We start from the raw sequence: 13,550 nt of genomic DNA, 5'->3' as shown, positions 1-13,550 counted from the left end.
CATTAAAGCAACTGGTTGGAAGCAAATGTCCTTCCCTGAGGTGTCAGGGCTGGGTGTGTCTGCACCTGTGCTGCCCCCCAGTCCCTGGCATTCTTTCTCGGCCACCTGTCCCACACCCCTTCCAAGGCGCTCCATCCTCACCATTCCCAGCATCCTTTACTCTCACCAGATTCACCAACTCACTCTCTGCTCCACGTTGAAAAAAGTCTTTGGCACACTGGCTATATATATGCATGCCTCAGACTTTTGCAGAGTACTGTAAGTTAAATAAACAGTATGAAAAGAGTATTAGTAAGGTAGTATTCATGGACCATTCTGAAATCTGATGGCAAAGGGGAACAAGCTGTTCCTAAAACACTGAGGTCGGTCAACAGGTAAATTTAGTTATTATATTTTAAATTTACAAGTTCAATATTATTGGTAAATTTAATATAACTATATTTACCAGTTTACTAACCCAATGTTTTAGGGCAATAATGCACCAATTTACTGATCTTTTTGGCCATCGTAACTAATCCCAATTGGCCCATTTAGTCCATATCCTTCTACACTATGCCTTGGTTACTGAAGCGATTCTCTAAATGTCTCTTACACACTGTCACTGGAGGTACCTGGTGCTGTGGTGTCAGCTGACAACAGAAGTAGCCCGGGAGGGCATGTCACGGGTAAAGCAGCTCCGACATCAAAAGCAGGAGAAATCGTGGTTACGGCCTCCCAGATGCTTCGGTACTCTCTCCCGATCTCTCTCCCCAGCCGCAACTCTGACCCTGTTGAACAGCAGGAGCCACAGAACGGAGATTACACTGGAGTGGGTCCATGTTCATCCGCACTCTGAACAACCAGACCCCCACCACCACAACAGAAAGCGGCATCAGTGGTAAATAGAGTTGTAAGGAGAGCTTTGGGCACATTTGCCTTCATAAATCAAAGCACAGAGCACAGGAGTTGGATGTTATGCTGAAGCTGTACAAGACATTGATGAGGCCTAATTAGGAGTACTGTGTACAGTTCTGTGTATAAAAAAACTGCCTCTGACATTCCCAAAGACTTCCTACCAATCACTTTAAGATTATGCCCCTCCTATAAGCCATTTTCCCTCTGGGAAAAAGTCTCTGGCCATCCACCCCATCCATGCCTCTTATTATCTTGTATGCTTCTATGAAGGCACATTTCATCCTGCTCCACTCCAAAGTAAAAATCCCCAACTTACTCAATGTATCCTCATTAGAAAATAAAAGTGGGATGGAATCTCTTACACCCGCTTCAGTTTGAAGTCTCACTGAGAAACTCTGCAGCATTCCCTCACACAGGAATGTGCTGACAACTTGTGTATTTGGAATAGACTTGAACTCACCACCTTCGGAGTCAGAGGCAAAAAAGCTACCGCCTGTGGCAAACTCAACTCCTCTGAGTGCAGCTCAAATAAGGGCTGCCGTTTCTACATTTACCTGCACCAGGTGGCCGTTCAGAGCAGATCTTTGCCACACTTTTAAAGAGATGCTCATCACTCAGGTCAGTCAAATATGTCATGTCGACTAGCCAGTCTCGGGTGGCACCCAGTTTCCTCAGCACCAGGAATTCCGTCATCCTCCTCTGTGGGAAGGAAAGAGAATTCCTTACAATTGTCTGGATCTGGAATATGCTACATGAAGAAATGGAAGGGTAAACTCTATGCTGAAGGAACTTGTGATTCTGGTTCTACTGAAAGATTATCTTAGCATCCCTGAACACAAAGATAAGCCACTAATGCTTGTGAAAATATAAGGACTACATTCTGGGGAGTTTGCTACCAACTTCAGATAAAGGAAGAGAAAGTGTTGGGTCTTCTGACTTATACATTTTGCACTTACTATGTGTGACCATTTTATTAGGTACACCTGTGCACCTGTTCATTAATGCAAATATCTAATCAGCCAATCATGTGGCAGCACTCAGTGCACAGGAGCATACAGATGTGGTCAAGAGTTTCTGCTGTTGTTCAGAATGAACATCAGAATGGAGAACAAATATGATCTAAGTAACTTTGACTGCAGAATGATTGTTGGTGCCTGACAGGGTGGTGTGAGTATCTCAGGAACTGCTGATCCCCTGGGATTTTCAGGCACAACAGTCTCTAGAGATTACAAAAAATGGTGCAAGAAAATGAGACATCCAGTGAGCGGTAGTTTGGTGGGCGAAAACCATTCGTTGGTAAGACAGGTCAGACTGGTTCAAGCTAACAGGAAGGTGACAGTAGCTCAAATAACCATGCGTTACAACAGCTGTCTGCCGAAGAGTATTTCTTGGATGGACTATAGAAGACCATGAATATACACTCAGTACAACTTCATTAGGTACTCCTAATCAAGTGGCCACTGAGTATATATAGTATCAGGACCCAATGACCTGACGGGAGATAACCCAGTGTACTGAGAAATGCAAGTGATGAGATTGCTAAGAACTTGACCAAAATCCTCATGTCTTCTTCAGTTACAGACGTGATATTGAAGGACCTAAAAGTATTGAATGTTCCATTGATTAAGAATGGAAATAGGGATAATCCTGGAACCATAAATCTGTGAATCTCTTGTCAATGGTAGGGAACCTACAGGCGAGGATTCTTAGGGACAGGATTTCTGTGAATTTTCAGAACCATTGCTCTTAGTGGGGGGGGGGGGGTGCAAGTCATGTCTAACTCAGCTGACAGCATTTTTCAAGGAGATGATGAAGGTCTGTTTTCTGGACAATAAGGACTTTAAGGAATTAATCTTTTTTATTAGTGGAATCAGAACCAATCAGGGAATCCAAAAAAGAAGTGCACAGGCACGTGAGGGGAAAAATAATAATTTGCTTTGCTTTGGGAAAAAGGTAAATATGGCATTGGTGAGACAGAAATAATGGAACAAATTGCCTCTTTCTGTGCCGTAACAAGCCTACAATCACACAAGAGTGTGGGAGGTGCTACCACGCAGAGTCCTTGAGGCAATTAACACTGATATGCTTTAGAAGACCTTGACTCTGCACTTCTCTGAATGGGGACATTGCTTTGTTGTCCACCCCTCAACTGGCAATGTTGACTTGGGATCAAACATCATTGTTCATCTTCCACCAACTCCCCAGTTGCATGATCCAATGAGAAGGTTGTGTTGAGAGGTGGGGTAAAATAAAAGAGAAAAAACGATGGAAGCTACTGTAGTGTCTCATAGGAAGCATGGGTATAACAGCCAATCATATCAAGCTATAAGATATAACAACTAATCAGAGATGGTTTTGAGATGAAATGGCCAACCCAAGCCAATTGAGAGGTTAAATGGCCAACTAGAGCTAGCAATGGGGTATAGCAGCCAATCAGAAACAAAAATGAGATAAAGCAGTCAATCAGATGAAACTCTGGCAAAGGGAAAAAGAGCCAGCTGTAGGGTAAAATAGCCAACCAGAACCAGCTCTGTGGTATAAGAGCCAATCAGAGGCCACTGTGGAGTAGAACAGCCAGCTCTGGTTTCACAGAGCCAATCAGGACCAGCAGTGGGTTGTATCTATATGAGCCAGTAGTGCCAATGGCCTTTTCTGTTCTCTATTGGTCAACAGTCTTTATGCTTACCAGTAGAAGGAATGAGATGGCTGAATTTTGCCACTTGGCCTTGCTCTTGAGAGCTCTTTGAGCCAATGGAAGGTTGCAGAGGAGAGCCACATGTAGGCAGTACATTCGGCAGAGTTCCTTTGCTTCCTGCGTGGACACTTCTTCAGGATTCTTCTGCTTAAATATGCACCGAAACAAAACTGTAAGAACTGACATCCAAATAAACATTTGAAGCAAATATCACTCAACCCTAAAAAACAACCACGAATCAGAATAGAACCAGGAGGCTCTGACGTGTCATGAAAGTTGCTGATTTGTGACAGCAGTATAGTGCAATATATTACAAAAATTACTTCAAGTTACAATAATAAGTCAATTGTGAAAAAGAGGGAAAGAGGGAAAAGAGAAAAAGATGAATGAAAAATGCCTCCTCTCTCAAGAGAGGCTTCCTGGAGCTTGTGGTAGATATTTAGATTCATGAAGTATTGTTGGAGTCTGATGGTACTGTAACTAAAGGTGTTTATTAGTAAACTAAGCAATACAGTATCAAAAATGCAGATATACATATAAAACAGGTTAGCAATGATAAATACAGAAGTGTAGGAATAAGAATCAAAACCAAGCTCTATCAAAGTCTAGGGGCAAATGAATTGTCATAAGAGAATATAGAGTTCAGTTCAGTTCGTGTTGAGGTAGTTGTTTGCAATGTTGGAGAGAGAGACAGAGAGAGAGCAAGAGATGAGCAGCTGCAGCAGGCAAACCTTCCGTCGTCTTCTTGTTCCATTGTACAGTTGGGGTCACCGGTTATGACCCTTCCGTTCCAGGCTAGACCGTTCTTCAGTGATGGACTCATCACCCAGGCAAGAGTGGACACACACACACACAAGTCCCCACAAGTCTGCCTTCATCCACCGTACTCCAGACCGATTCTCCTTAACTGATCCTCCAGTCCCCCCACCTTCCTGTGGGTGCACAACACTCTTTCAGTGTCCACTGGTGTGTCTGAGGGTATCTCCCACTGATAGGGTATCAGCCATCCATCAACTCCACATGTCCATGTCCATCAAACTAGTCCACTCCTTGCTGTCTCAGTAAGAATGTTAATGAGCAAAGTGTCCTTGCAGCAAAAGATTGTTTACCTTTCCATCAGTGAAGAAGCCATACTACTTAAATCATTCGTCTCTCTCTCTCTCTCTTATCTGTAGCAGGTGCCTCTACCTCTATTCTTCATCTCTCTCTCTCATTAGCAGCATAGTTCCTGGGGAGGGGGGGGGTGTCAGCCCTGGACCCCATTTCCATCTGGTTTGTTCAGCACACATAACACTTGGATTTCCAGCATCTGCAGATTTTCTTGTTTGTGAATTTAACTTGGCTTTCTTTGACACTGATCAACAGAAAACGATTGCTCCACCATTCCATCATAATTGATTTATTATCCCTCTCAACCTTCTCCTGTCTTTTCCCCGTAAGCTCTTGCACCCTGACTCACCAAGAACCTATCAAGCTCTGCTTTAAATGTACCCAATGACTTGGCCTCCACAGCCGTCTGTGGCAATGAATTCCACAGATTCACTGCTCTGGCTAAAGAAACCCCACCTCATCCCCGTTCTAAATGGATCTCCCTCTATTCCAAGAATCTCTTAAATGTCCCTAATGAATCCACCTCCACTACCACATGCAGTTCATTCCGTGCTTACAAACCCATACGTCCTTGGAATGTGGGAGGAAACTGGAGAACCCAGTGAAAACCCACGTGGTTGTGGGGAGAAACTCCTTACAGATGGTGGTGGGACTTGAACCCAGATCAGTAAAGGTCTAAGCTAACTGCTTTGCAGATTTGCCATCCCCATTCATGGGTTTGTGGACCATTCAGAGATCTGGTGTCAGAGGGGAAGAAGTTGTTCCTAAAACGGAGTAGGTCTCCTCCCCCCGATGATAGTAACACAAAGAAGGCATGAGTCAAAGAAGTGGACAGACTTCATACTCTGGTGTGTTGTATCCACTGCAGGGACTCTCCAGATGAGCTGCCGGTGTTCGTGGCTGCCAGCGAGGCTAAGAAAGGTTGCTCGTTGGTCCAGATGGGGGACAATCTGTTCTGCTCTATTAAGTAAGTACGCTTGTTTCTGCAGTGAAAGCTGAGGCACAACACAGTTGCCAGACCAGCTGTTACGTATCCAAAGCCTGGGTGAAGGAGCCAGAGGTGAGTGCAAACCCCACCACGGGAGCTGAGGTTTCAAATCTCACTAATTAAATAAAACACTGTTTTCAGTGAGGGAGGCTGTGAAAACATCAGTATCACTAAATGCCCATTTCACCCACTAACAAGACCATTAGACATAGGAGAATTAGAACATTCAGTCCATTGAGTCTGCTCACCATTCCATTACGTTCAACCCCATTCTCCTGTCTTCTCCCCATAATCTTTGACACCCTGACGAATCAAGAACCTGTCAACCTCCACTTTAAATATACCCACTGACTTGGCTTACTCCTGCTCCTATGTCTTATCTGGGGAGGGACCCCTCAACTGGACTGGAATCATACTGAATTTCTTCTCACTGAAATCCACGTACATTCCATTAACTGCACTTCCCTCGTCGATGCACTTCGACAAATTCCATCAAATTGATCAAACGAGGTCTTCCCCAAACAGAGCCATGCTGACTATCTTTGATTATTCCTTTTTGCCAAAAGTAGATTAATCTGTCCATTAGAATTTTTGTTTCCATAATCTCCACTTGTTTCATTGTCATCCAAACTGGCACCAGGTATTATCCATCCTTGATAACTGAGTTTGGCCTCAAGTTGTCCAGTGGTGGGATTTGAACCCATGTCCCCCAGCTTCTCCATTAAGCTTCTCCTCTGGACAACTAGCCAGTGAAAGGTAGGTCCAGGCCAAGATCAAAGTAAATTTAATTATCAAGGTACAGATATGGAAAACCTACAAAGGGCAGCGGACACACCCCAGTCCATCACAGGTTTAGCCTTTCCCAACTCTGAGCACATCTGTGAGCCGCACTGTTGCAGGAAAGTACCACCAGAGCCCTTCACTGTCCAGACCACCACCTTGATGGTAGCAATGAGAAAAAGGCATGGCCTGGGTGTTAGAGCTGGCTGATTTTACAATTGTCTGCAGCTTTTTCCTGATCCTGTGCAGTGGCCCCTCCATGCCAGACAGTGATGCAACCGGTTAGAATCCTCTCCGGGGTATGGGGTGTGTCAAATTCAGGCAAATGGGACTAGCTCCGGTAGTCATGGACAAGAGGCTGTTTCTGTGGTTAAGTTGAGAGTTGAGCGAGAGGTTATGAAATAGGAAGAGATTGCATAAGCACGAAAGATTCTGCAGCTGCTGGAAACGTTGAACAGTGCACATAGAATGCTGGATCAGCAGGTGAGGCAGGATCCCTGGAGGAGAATAAACACTTGATGCTTCAGGCAGGTGAAGGTCCTGATGAAGGGTCTTGGCTTGGAGCATTCTTTCCATTGAATTTTTTTGCATGACCTGTTTCCCAGTACTTTCTCACTCTTAGAAAGAGTGGCGTAATTCCCTATTGTGGGGTAATTGTTAAATTAGTTTATTATTGTCAGGTGTACCGAGGTACAGTGAAAAACTTCGCTTTACATGCATTCAATACAGATCATTTCATCATATCAGTACATTGGGGTCATACAAAGGAAAACAATAACAGAATGAAGAATAAAGTGTTACACAAATAGAGAAAGTCAAGTCACTTTTTATTGTCATTTTGACCATAACTGCTGGTACAGTACACAGTAAAAACGAGACAATGTTTTTCAGGACCTTGGTGTTACATGAAACAGCGCAAAAACTACACTGAACTACATAAAAACAACACAGAAAAAAAAACTACACTAGATTACAGACCTACCCAGGACTGCATAAAGTGCACAAAACAGGCATTTTCGCAGTCGCAGACTCTCTTGGCCATCTCCCTAACTACCAAGTCTCCTATCACTGTCATACAACCTGTCTCTGCCTTTCCCCGCAGGCATTTCAATAAATAATAAACAAGACAACAGGCATGGTAAATAAGTTGGTGTCAGTCTAGACTCTGGGTATTGAGGAGTCTGATAGCTTGGGGGAGGAAACTGTTACATAGTTTGGTCGTGAGAGCCTGAATGCTTCGGTGCCATTTCCTAGACAGCAGGAGGGAGAAGAGATTGTACAAGGGGTGTGTGGGGTCCTTCATAATACTGTTTGCTTTATAAAGTTCAGTGCAGGCAGACAATAAGCTGCAAGGCCATAACGAGGTGGACTGTGAGGTCAAGAATCAATCTTATTGTATTAGGCACTAGGGGAACCATTCAATAATCTTTCAGCAATGGGGTAGAAGCTGTCCTTGAGGCTGGTGTTATGCACTTTCAGGCTTTTGTATCTTTTGCCTGATGGAAGGAGAGGAGGTGATAACTGTTCCTGAACCTGGTGTTGTGGGACCCAAGGCTCCTGTATCAGCTTCTTAATGGCAACAGCGAGAAGAGAACATGTCCTGGATAGTGAAGGTCTTTGATGGTGATTTCCTTCAACAGTACTGCTCATAGATGTGCTCAGTGTTGGGAAGGGCCAAACCTGAGATGGACTGGGCTGTGTCCACTACCCTTTGTAGGCTTCTCCATAACGTATACATACCTTGATAATTAAATTTACTCTGACACTGCCCTGGGCCTACCTCTCACTGGCTAGCTCCTGCTTACCCCTTCATGCTGGCTGCCACCACTTTAGGGCTTTGACCCCAAAACATGCCTTTCCCTTCACGGATGCTGCCTAACCAACTGAGTTCCTCCAGCAGTTTGTGTTTTGCTCTGTCCATTGATCCTACACAAAGTGATGCATTCCACAATAATCATCCCTGTGACCTGTTCTCTTTGCATTCCCATCAGCTTCTACCACTCACCGACACACCAGGGCCAGTTCACCTCGGAAGCCACATGCCCTTGGCTCAACAGCTTGGGGAAGAACAGGCGTAGCCTCATACTGTTGAGTCTTTTGGAGTCATTTAGGTGACTGTAGAACTTGGGCTTAAGAAGTCAGAGCCAAAGGTTCAACAAGTTTAGAAAGGAGTGTAATTTAGGCAGTGGAATAATAGGCAGCCGTCAATCCCAGCGCATCATTGGTTTACACCTCTAGTGGACTGTGCCCTCTCCAGGGTGCAAACCTGGGTGGGAACATTTGAAAAACCGGCTGTTGCTCATGCAGCCGGTTCCCCCTCTCCACGTCACTGATGTAGTCCAAGGGAAGGGCAAGCGCCAATGCAGCTTGGCACCATTGTTGTCGCAGTGGAATGCTCCTCCTGTAAGATGTGGGATTTCAGGGTAGCTAATAGTCTCCCTGATGACTACATCTGCAGGAAGTCCACCCAGCTTCAGCTCCTGACAAGGTCAAGGACCTTGAGCTGGAGTTCAGTGTACTCGGGACCATCTGGGAGGCTGAAAACTTCATAGGTAAGTCTTTTACTGAGGTGGTCACACCCAGAGTGCAGGCTTGAGATAACAGTTTGTCACCCAGGGCAGGGTTCCCCCATGGATATTTCCCTCAGCAACAAGTCCACCCTTTTGGACACTGCTGAGAGGAATGACCTGTCAGGGCACAGCAGCAGCAGCCAGGCCAGTGGCACCGAGTTCCGCTCTGAGGCTCCGCGGGGAAAGGCAGAGACAGGTTGTATGACAGTGATAGGAGACTTGGTAGTCAGGGCGATGGCCAAGAGAGTCTGTGACTGCGAAAAAGACACCAGGATCTTGACTTGTTTCGCAGGTGCTGGGTCAAGGCTGCAGAATATTCTCAAGAGCAGGGGTTCCCCACATGGGATCCGTGGATCACTTGCTTAATGGTATTAGTCCATGGCATAGAGGTTGGGAACCCCTGCTCTAGAGGGATGTTGAGCAGCCAGAGGTTGTGATACACATTGGCGTCAATGACAGGTAGAAAAGGGGACAAAGTCCTGCGCAATGAGTAGAGAATTAGGGATGAGGCTGAGGAGAAGGACCTCCAAGGTAGTTGTTGTTTATTTAATATTCTAGTAATCTTGTAAATGTATCGTTTGATTAAGCATTCTTTGTTTATATAATTTGTTACGGTTATATGTAAATTGCATAAATCATGACGCCACCACATGATAAGTGCGCTCCTCGTTCAAAGTGAAAACTAAGTTACACTCGCATTTCAGGCTGTTCTCCTTTTAATTAGTTTAATGTTTTGGAGTTACAAAACATAACAGTAGTGATCTCTGGATTACGTGCTAGTCAGGGCAGGAATAGAATGATGATACAGCTGAATGCACGGCTGAGGAACTGATGCAAGGGGCAGTGCTTCAGATTCCTGGATCACTGGGATCTCTTCTGGGGGAGTTGTGTCCTGTACAAAAGGGATAGGTTACACCTGAACCCAAGGGGGACCAATATCCTTGCAGGCAGGTTGCTAGACCTGTTGGGGAGGGTTTAGACTACCGGTAATTTGGTAGGGAGATGGGAACTGGTGTGATAGGCCTGAAGATGGGGCAGCTGGTATACAACTAAATGCAGTATGTAGTGCGACAGGCAGATGATAGGGCAAAATTGCCATGAGTGGGATGAGTTGAAATGTAACATGAGGGCAAAATCAAAGCAAGTGATGAATACAGGACTTGAAGATGTAGCATTTGAATACATGCAGTAGAAGGAAAAAGGCAGATCTTGTAGTGCAGTTACAGACTGGCAGTTATGACATTGTGGGCATCACTGTGTCGTGGCTGAAAGAAGATCATAATTGGGAACGTAACGTCCAAGAATGCAAATTATATTGAAAAGACAGGCAGATAGCCAAAGGGTGTGGGTTGGCTCTGTTGGTAAAAAATGAAACCAAATCTTTGGAAAGAGGTGACATAGGACTGGAATTTGTAGAATCGTCGTGGGTAGGTGGGGCTAAGAAACTGCAAAAGTAAAAAGACCCTGATGGGAATTACAGTGCCTGTAAAAAGTATTTCAACTCCCTTTTTGTGTTTTATTGTCTTATAACATTGAATCACAGAATTTAATTTCACTTTTTTGACTCTGATCAACAGAAAAAGACTCATTCATGTCAAAGTGAACATCTCTGAAAAGTGACCTAAATTAATTACCAATATAAAACACAAAATAATTGATTACGTAAGTATTCACCACCCCCCTCCCACCTTTAATATGATTCACCAAATCATCATTGGTGCAGCCAATTCATTTTAGAAGCCACCTAATCAGTTAAATTGAGATCTGTTTTTGGAGACTTGTGTGAAGTTAAGGTGTTTCAATTGATTGTAGTAGAAATACACCTGTGTCTGAGAGGTCCAACTGCTGGCAAAAACTACAACATGAAGACAAGTAACTCTATCAAAAGGTTATTGAAAAGCACGAGTAAGAAGATGGATACAAGAAAATTTCCAAGCCACTGAATATCACTTGGAGTACAGTTAAGACAATCATCAAGAAATGGAAAGCAGATGTCACAGCTGTAAATCTGCCTAGAGCAGGCTGTCCTCAAAAACTGAGGGATCGTGCAAGAAGGGGACTAGTGAGGGAGGCCACCAAGAGACCTATAACAACTCTGGAGGAGTTACAAGCTTCAGTGGTTGAGATGAGGGAGACTGTGCGTACAACAACTGTTGTCTGAGTGCTTCACCAGTTACAGCTTTATGGGAAAATGGCAAAGAGAAAGCCACTGCATAAAGGCATGCAGACATGGTCAAGAGGTTCAGTTGTTGTTCAGACCAAACATCAGAATGGGGAAGAAATGTGATCTAAGTGACTTTGACTGTGCCATATGGGGTGGTTTGAGTATCTCAAAAATTTCTCGTCTCCTGGGATTTTCACACACAACAGTCTCTAGAGTTTTCAGGCAATCATGCTTGAAACAAAAAGCAACCAGTGAAGCACCTTGTTAATGAGAGAGGTCAGGGGAGAGTGGCCAGACTGGTTCAAGTTGATAGGAAAGTGCCAGTAGCTCAAATAACACTGTCACAGTGGTGTGCCAAAGAGCACCTCTGAATGTACAACACATCAGAGTCGAACCTACCAGTGGATGGGCTACAGCAGCAGAAGACCACAGATTCTAGGTACAGGTGGCTACTGAGGTAGGTCTATGACTCTAAAACTTCCCAAAATGCATTACATTGCACTTGACTCCCTTTGGAAACTGTCTTCTCCCTGTAGCACATGCCCTCTAATGCAGGCAGCATCCTTTCCAAACTCTCCACATCCTTTCTGTTACTGGGCAACGAGAACTAAATGCATTATTCCAAGTGTGGTCTAACCAGCTGCAACATAGCTCTGTGACCCTTGAACTCAATGCCTCGACTAATAAAGGCAAGCATGCGTTTTGCATTCTTTATGACCCTCTTGATTGTGCAGCCACTTTCAGGGAGCTATGAACTTGGACCCCAAGATCCCTCTGTACATCAATGCTGTTGAAAATCCTGTCATTAAATGTCACAGAATGTTAGGGAAAGAGAATCACCTCATTTTTGCCTGATGCTCCAGTCTTTTCTCCTGTTGACTTGGCCATTGCCATCTTGCAGCCATAGATTTTCATTGCCACAGAGCAAGACACAACGCACACAATTTTTCGGACATCTGCTCCTTGGGGCCACAGAAGCTTCAGGGCGGAGAAGGTCCGGTGAATCTGGGGAGGTATAATGTAGATATCTCTCTACATGACCAACTGTCATTTAGCCAGCACCTCACATTATATTAAGAACCTCCTCCTGCCCATAATCCCTAACCATCCTGCAACACTTTACAATGAATATGGAGAGACAAGACAGAACAGAGACCGAAAGCTAGGGAGAGAGAGAGGGAGAGAGAGAGAGAGATGGAGAGAGACAAGGAGAGAGACAGACAGAGAAAGAGAGAGAGGAAGACAGAGAGGGAAAGTGCAATTATTGAGAAACTGAATTTATCTTGCAATTTCCAGAGGTATCTGACCTGTAAGACAAGCATACATGCAGAATGGAAGCAGGCCCTTTGGCCCATTGATTCCATGCTGGGCACCAAGCACCTATTTATGCTGATCCTCCACAAATCCCAATTTCATTATTCTCCCATCCTACCCAAATTCCACCAATCCCATACACACCAGGGCTAAATTATCCTACCAACATGCATTCAGGATGAGGGAAGCAAGAGACAGCCTGCCCTGAAGTTGGAAGACTGTGAATCAGCATTGGGAGGGAGGAACGGGGCTGGTTTTGTTGCTAGTTGTGTTCTGTTTTCTTGTTGAGCATTGTGGATGTGGTATGCTGGTACTGGAATGTGTAGTGATATTTGCAGGCTGCCCCCTTTTTTAGCAGACCTATATTATGTTGGTTGTTAACACAACTGGCATGCTTCACTGTATTTTTCGATGTACATGTGATAAATTAATCTGAATCTGCTTCTGATATATAGAGTTAGCAAATGGTTAAATAATAAGATTATGATGTGATAGTCTGAGAGATCAACAGTTTATTGTCCAAGAGGTAAATTCCAAATGATCATAAGTCATAGGAGCAGAATTAGGCCATTTGGCCCATTGAATCTGCCCTGTGGCTGGTTTATTATCAGTCTTAACTCCATTCTCCCTATACCATGTAATACTCTCACTAATCAAGATCTTATCAACATTTGCTTTAAATATATCCAATGACTTGGCCTCCCACAGCCGTCTATGGCAATGAATTCCATAGATTCACCACCCTCTGGCTAGAGAATTTCCTCCACATCTCTGTTCTAAAGGGACATCCTTCCATTCTGAGGTTGACTCTCCCATCATAAGAAACATCCTCTCTGTATTCACTCTTTCAATATTTAATGGGTTTCAGTGAGATCCTCTCTCATTCTTCTAAATCCCAGGAAGTACAGGCCCAGAGTCATCACTCTTCATACATTAACCCTTTCATTCCTGGATTCATTCTCATGAACCTTAATCAGGAATATTGTTCAAGATGGTATAAAACTATTGGGACAAGTTTGAGACAGAAAATCTGAT

General features: G+C 44.2%; 1 protein-coding gene across 2 annotated transcripts in view; it reads right to left on the bottom strand.

Annotated features, from left to right (window-relative positions):
- The window catches only part of LOC132396523 (probable ATP-dependent RNA helicase DDX60), a 165,171-nt gene that overhangs the window by 133,353 nt on the left and 18,268 nt on the right, over positions 1–13,550 (bottom strand). For both annotated transcript variants that reach the window (XM_059974118.1, XM_059974119.1), the window contains exons 6-9: positions 12,042–12,206; positions 3,581–3,736; positions 1,449–1,593; positions 612–767 (exon numbers count right to left, since the gene is read on the bottom strand). In XM_059974118.1, the coding sequence (XP_059830101.1) occupies positions 612–767; positions 1,449–1,593; positions 3,581–3,736; positions 12,042–12,206 (622 nt within the window). The remainder of the gene's footprint in view (positions 1–611; positions 768–1,448; positions 1,594–3,580; positions 3,737–12,041; positions 12,207–13,550) is intronic.

The sequence above is a fragment of the Hypanus sabinus genome, chromosome 7 (genome assembly GCF_030144855.1).
Source record: "Hypanus sabinus isolate sHypSab1 chromosome 7, sHypSab1.hap1, whole genome shotgun sequence".
NCBI lineage: Eukaryota > Metazoa > Chordata > Chondrichthyes > Myliobatiformes > Dasyatidae > Hypanus > Hypanus sabinus.
This window is presented reverse-complemented; position numbering and strand designations above follow the sequence as displayed.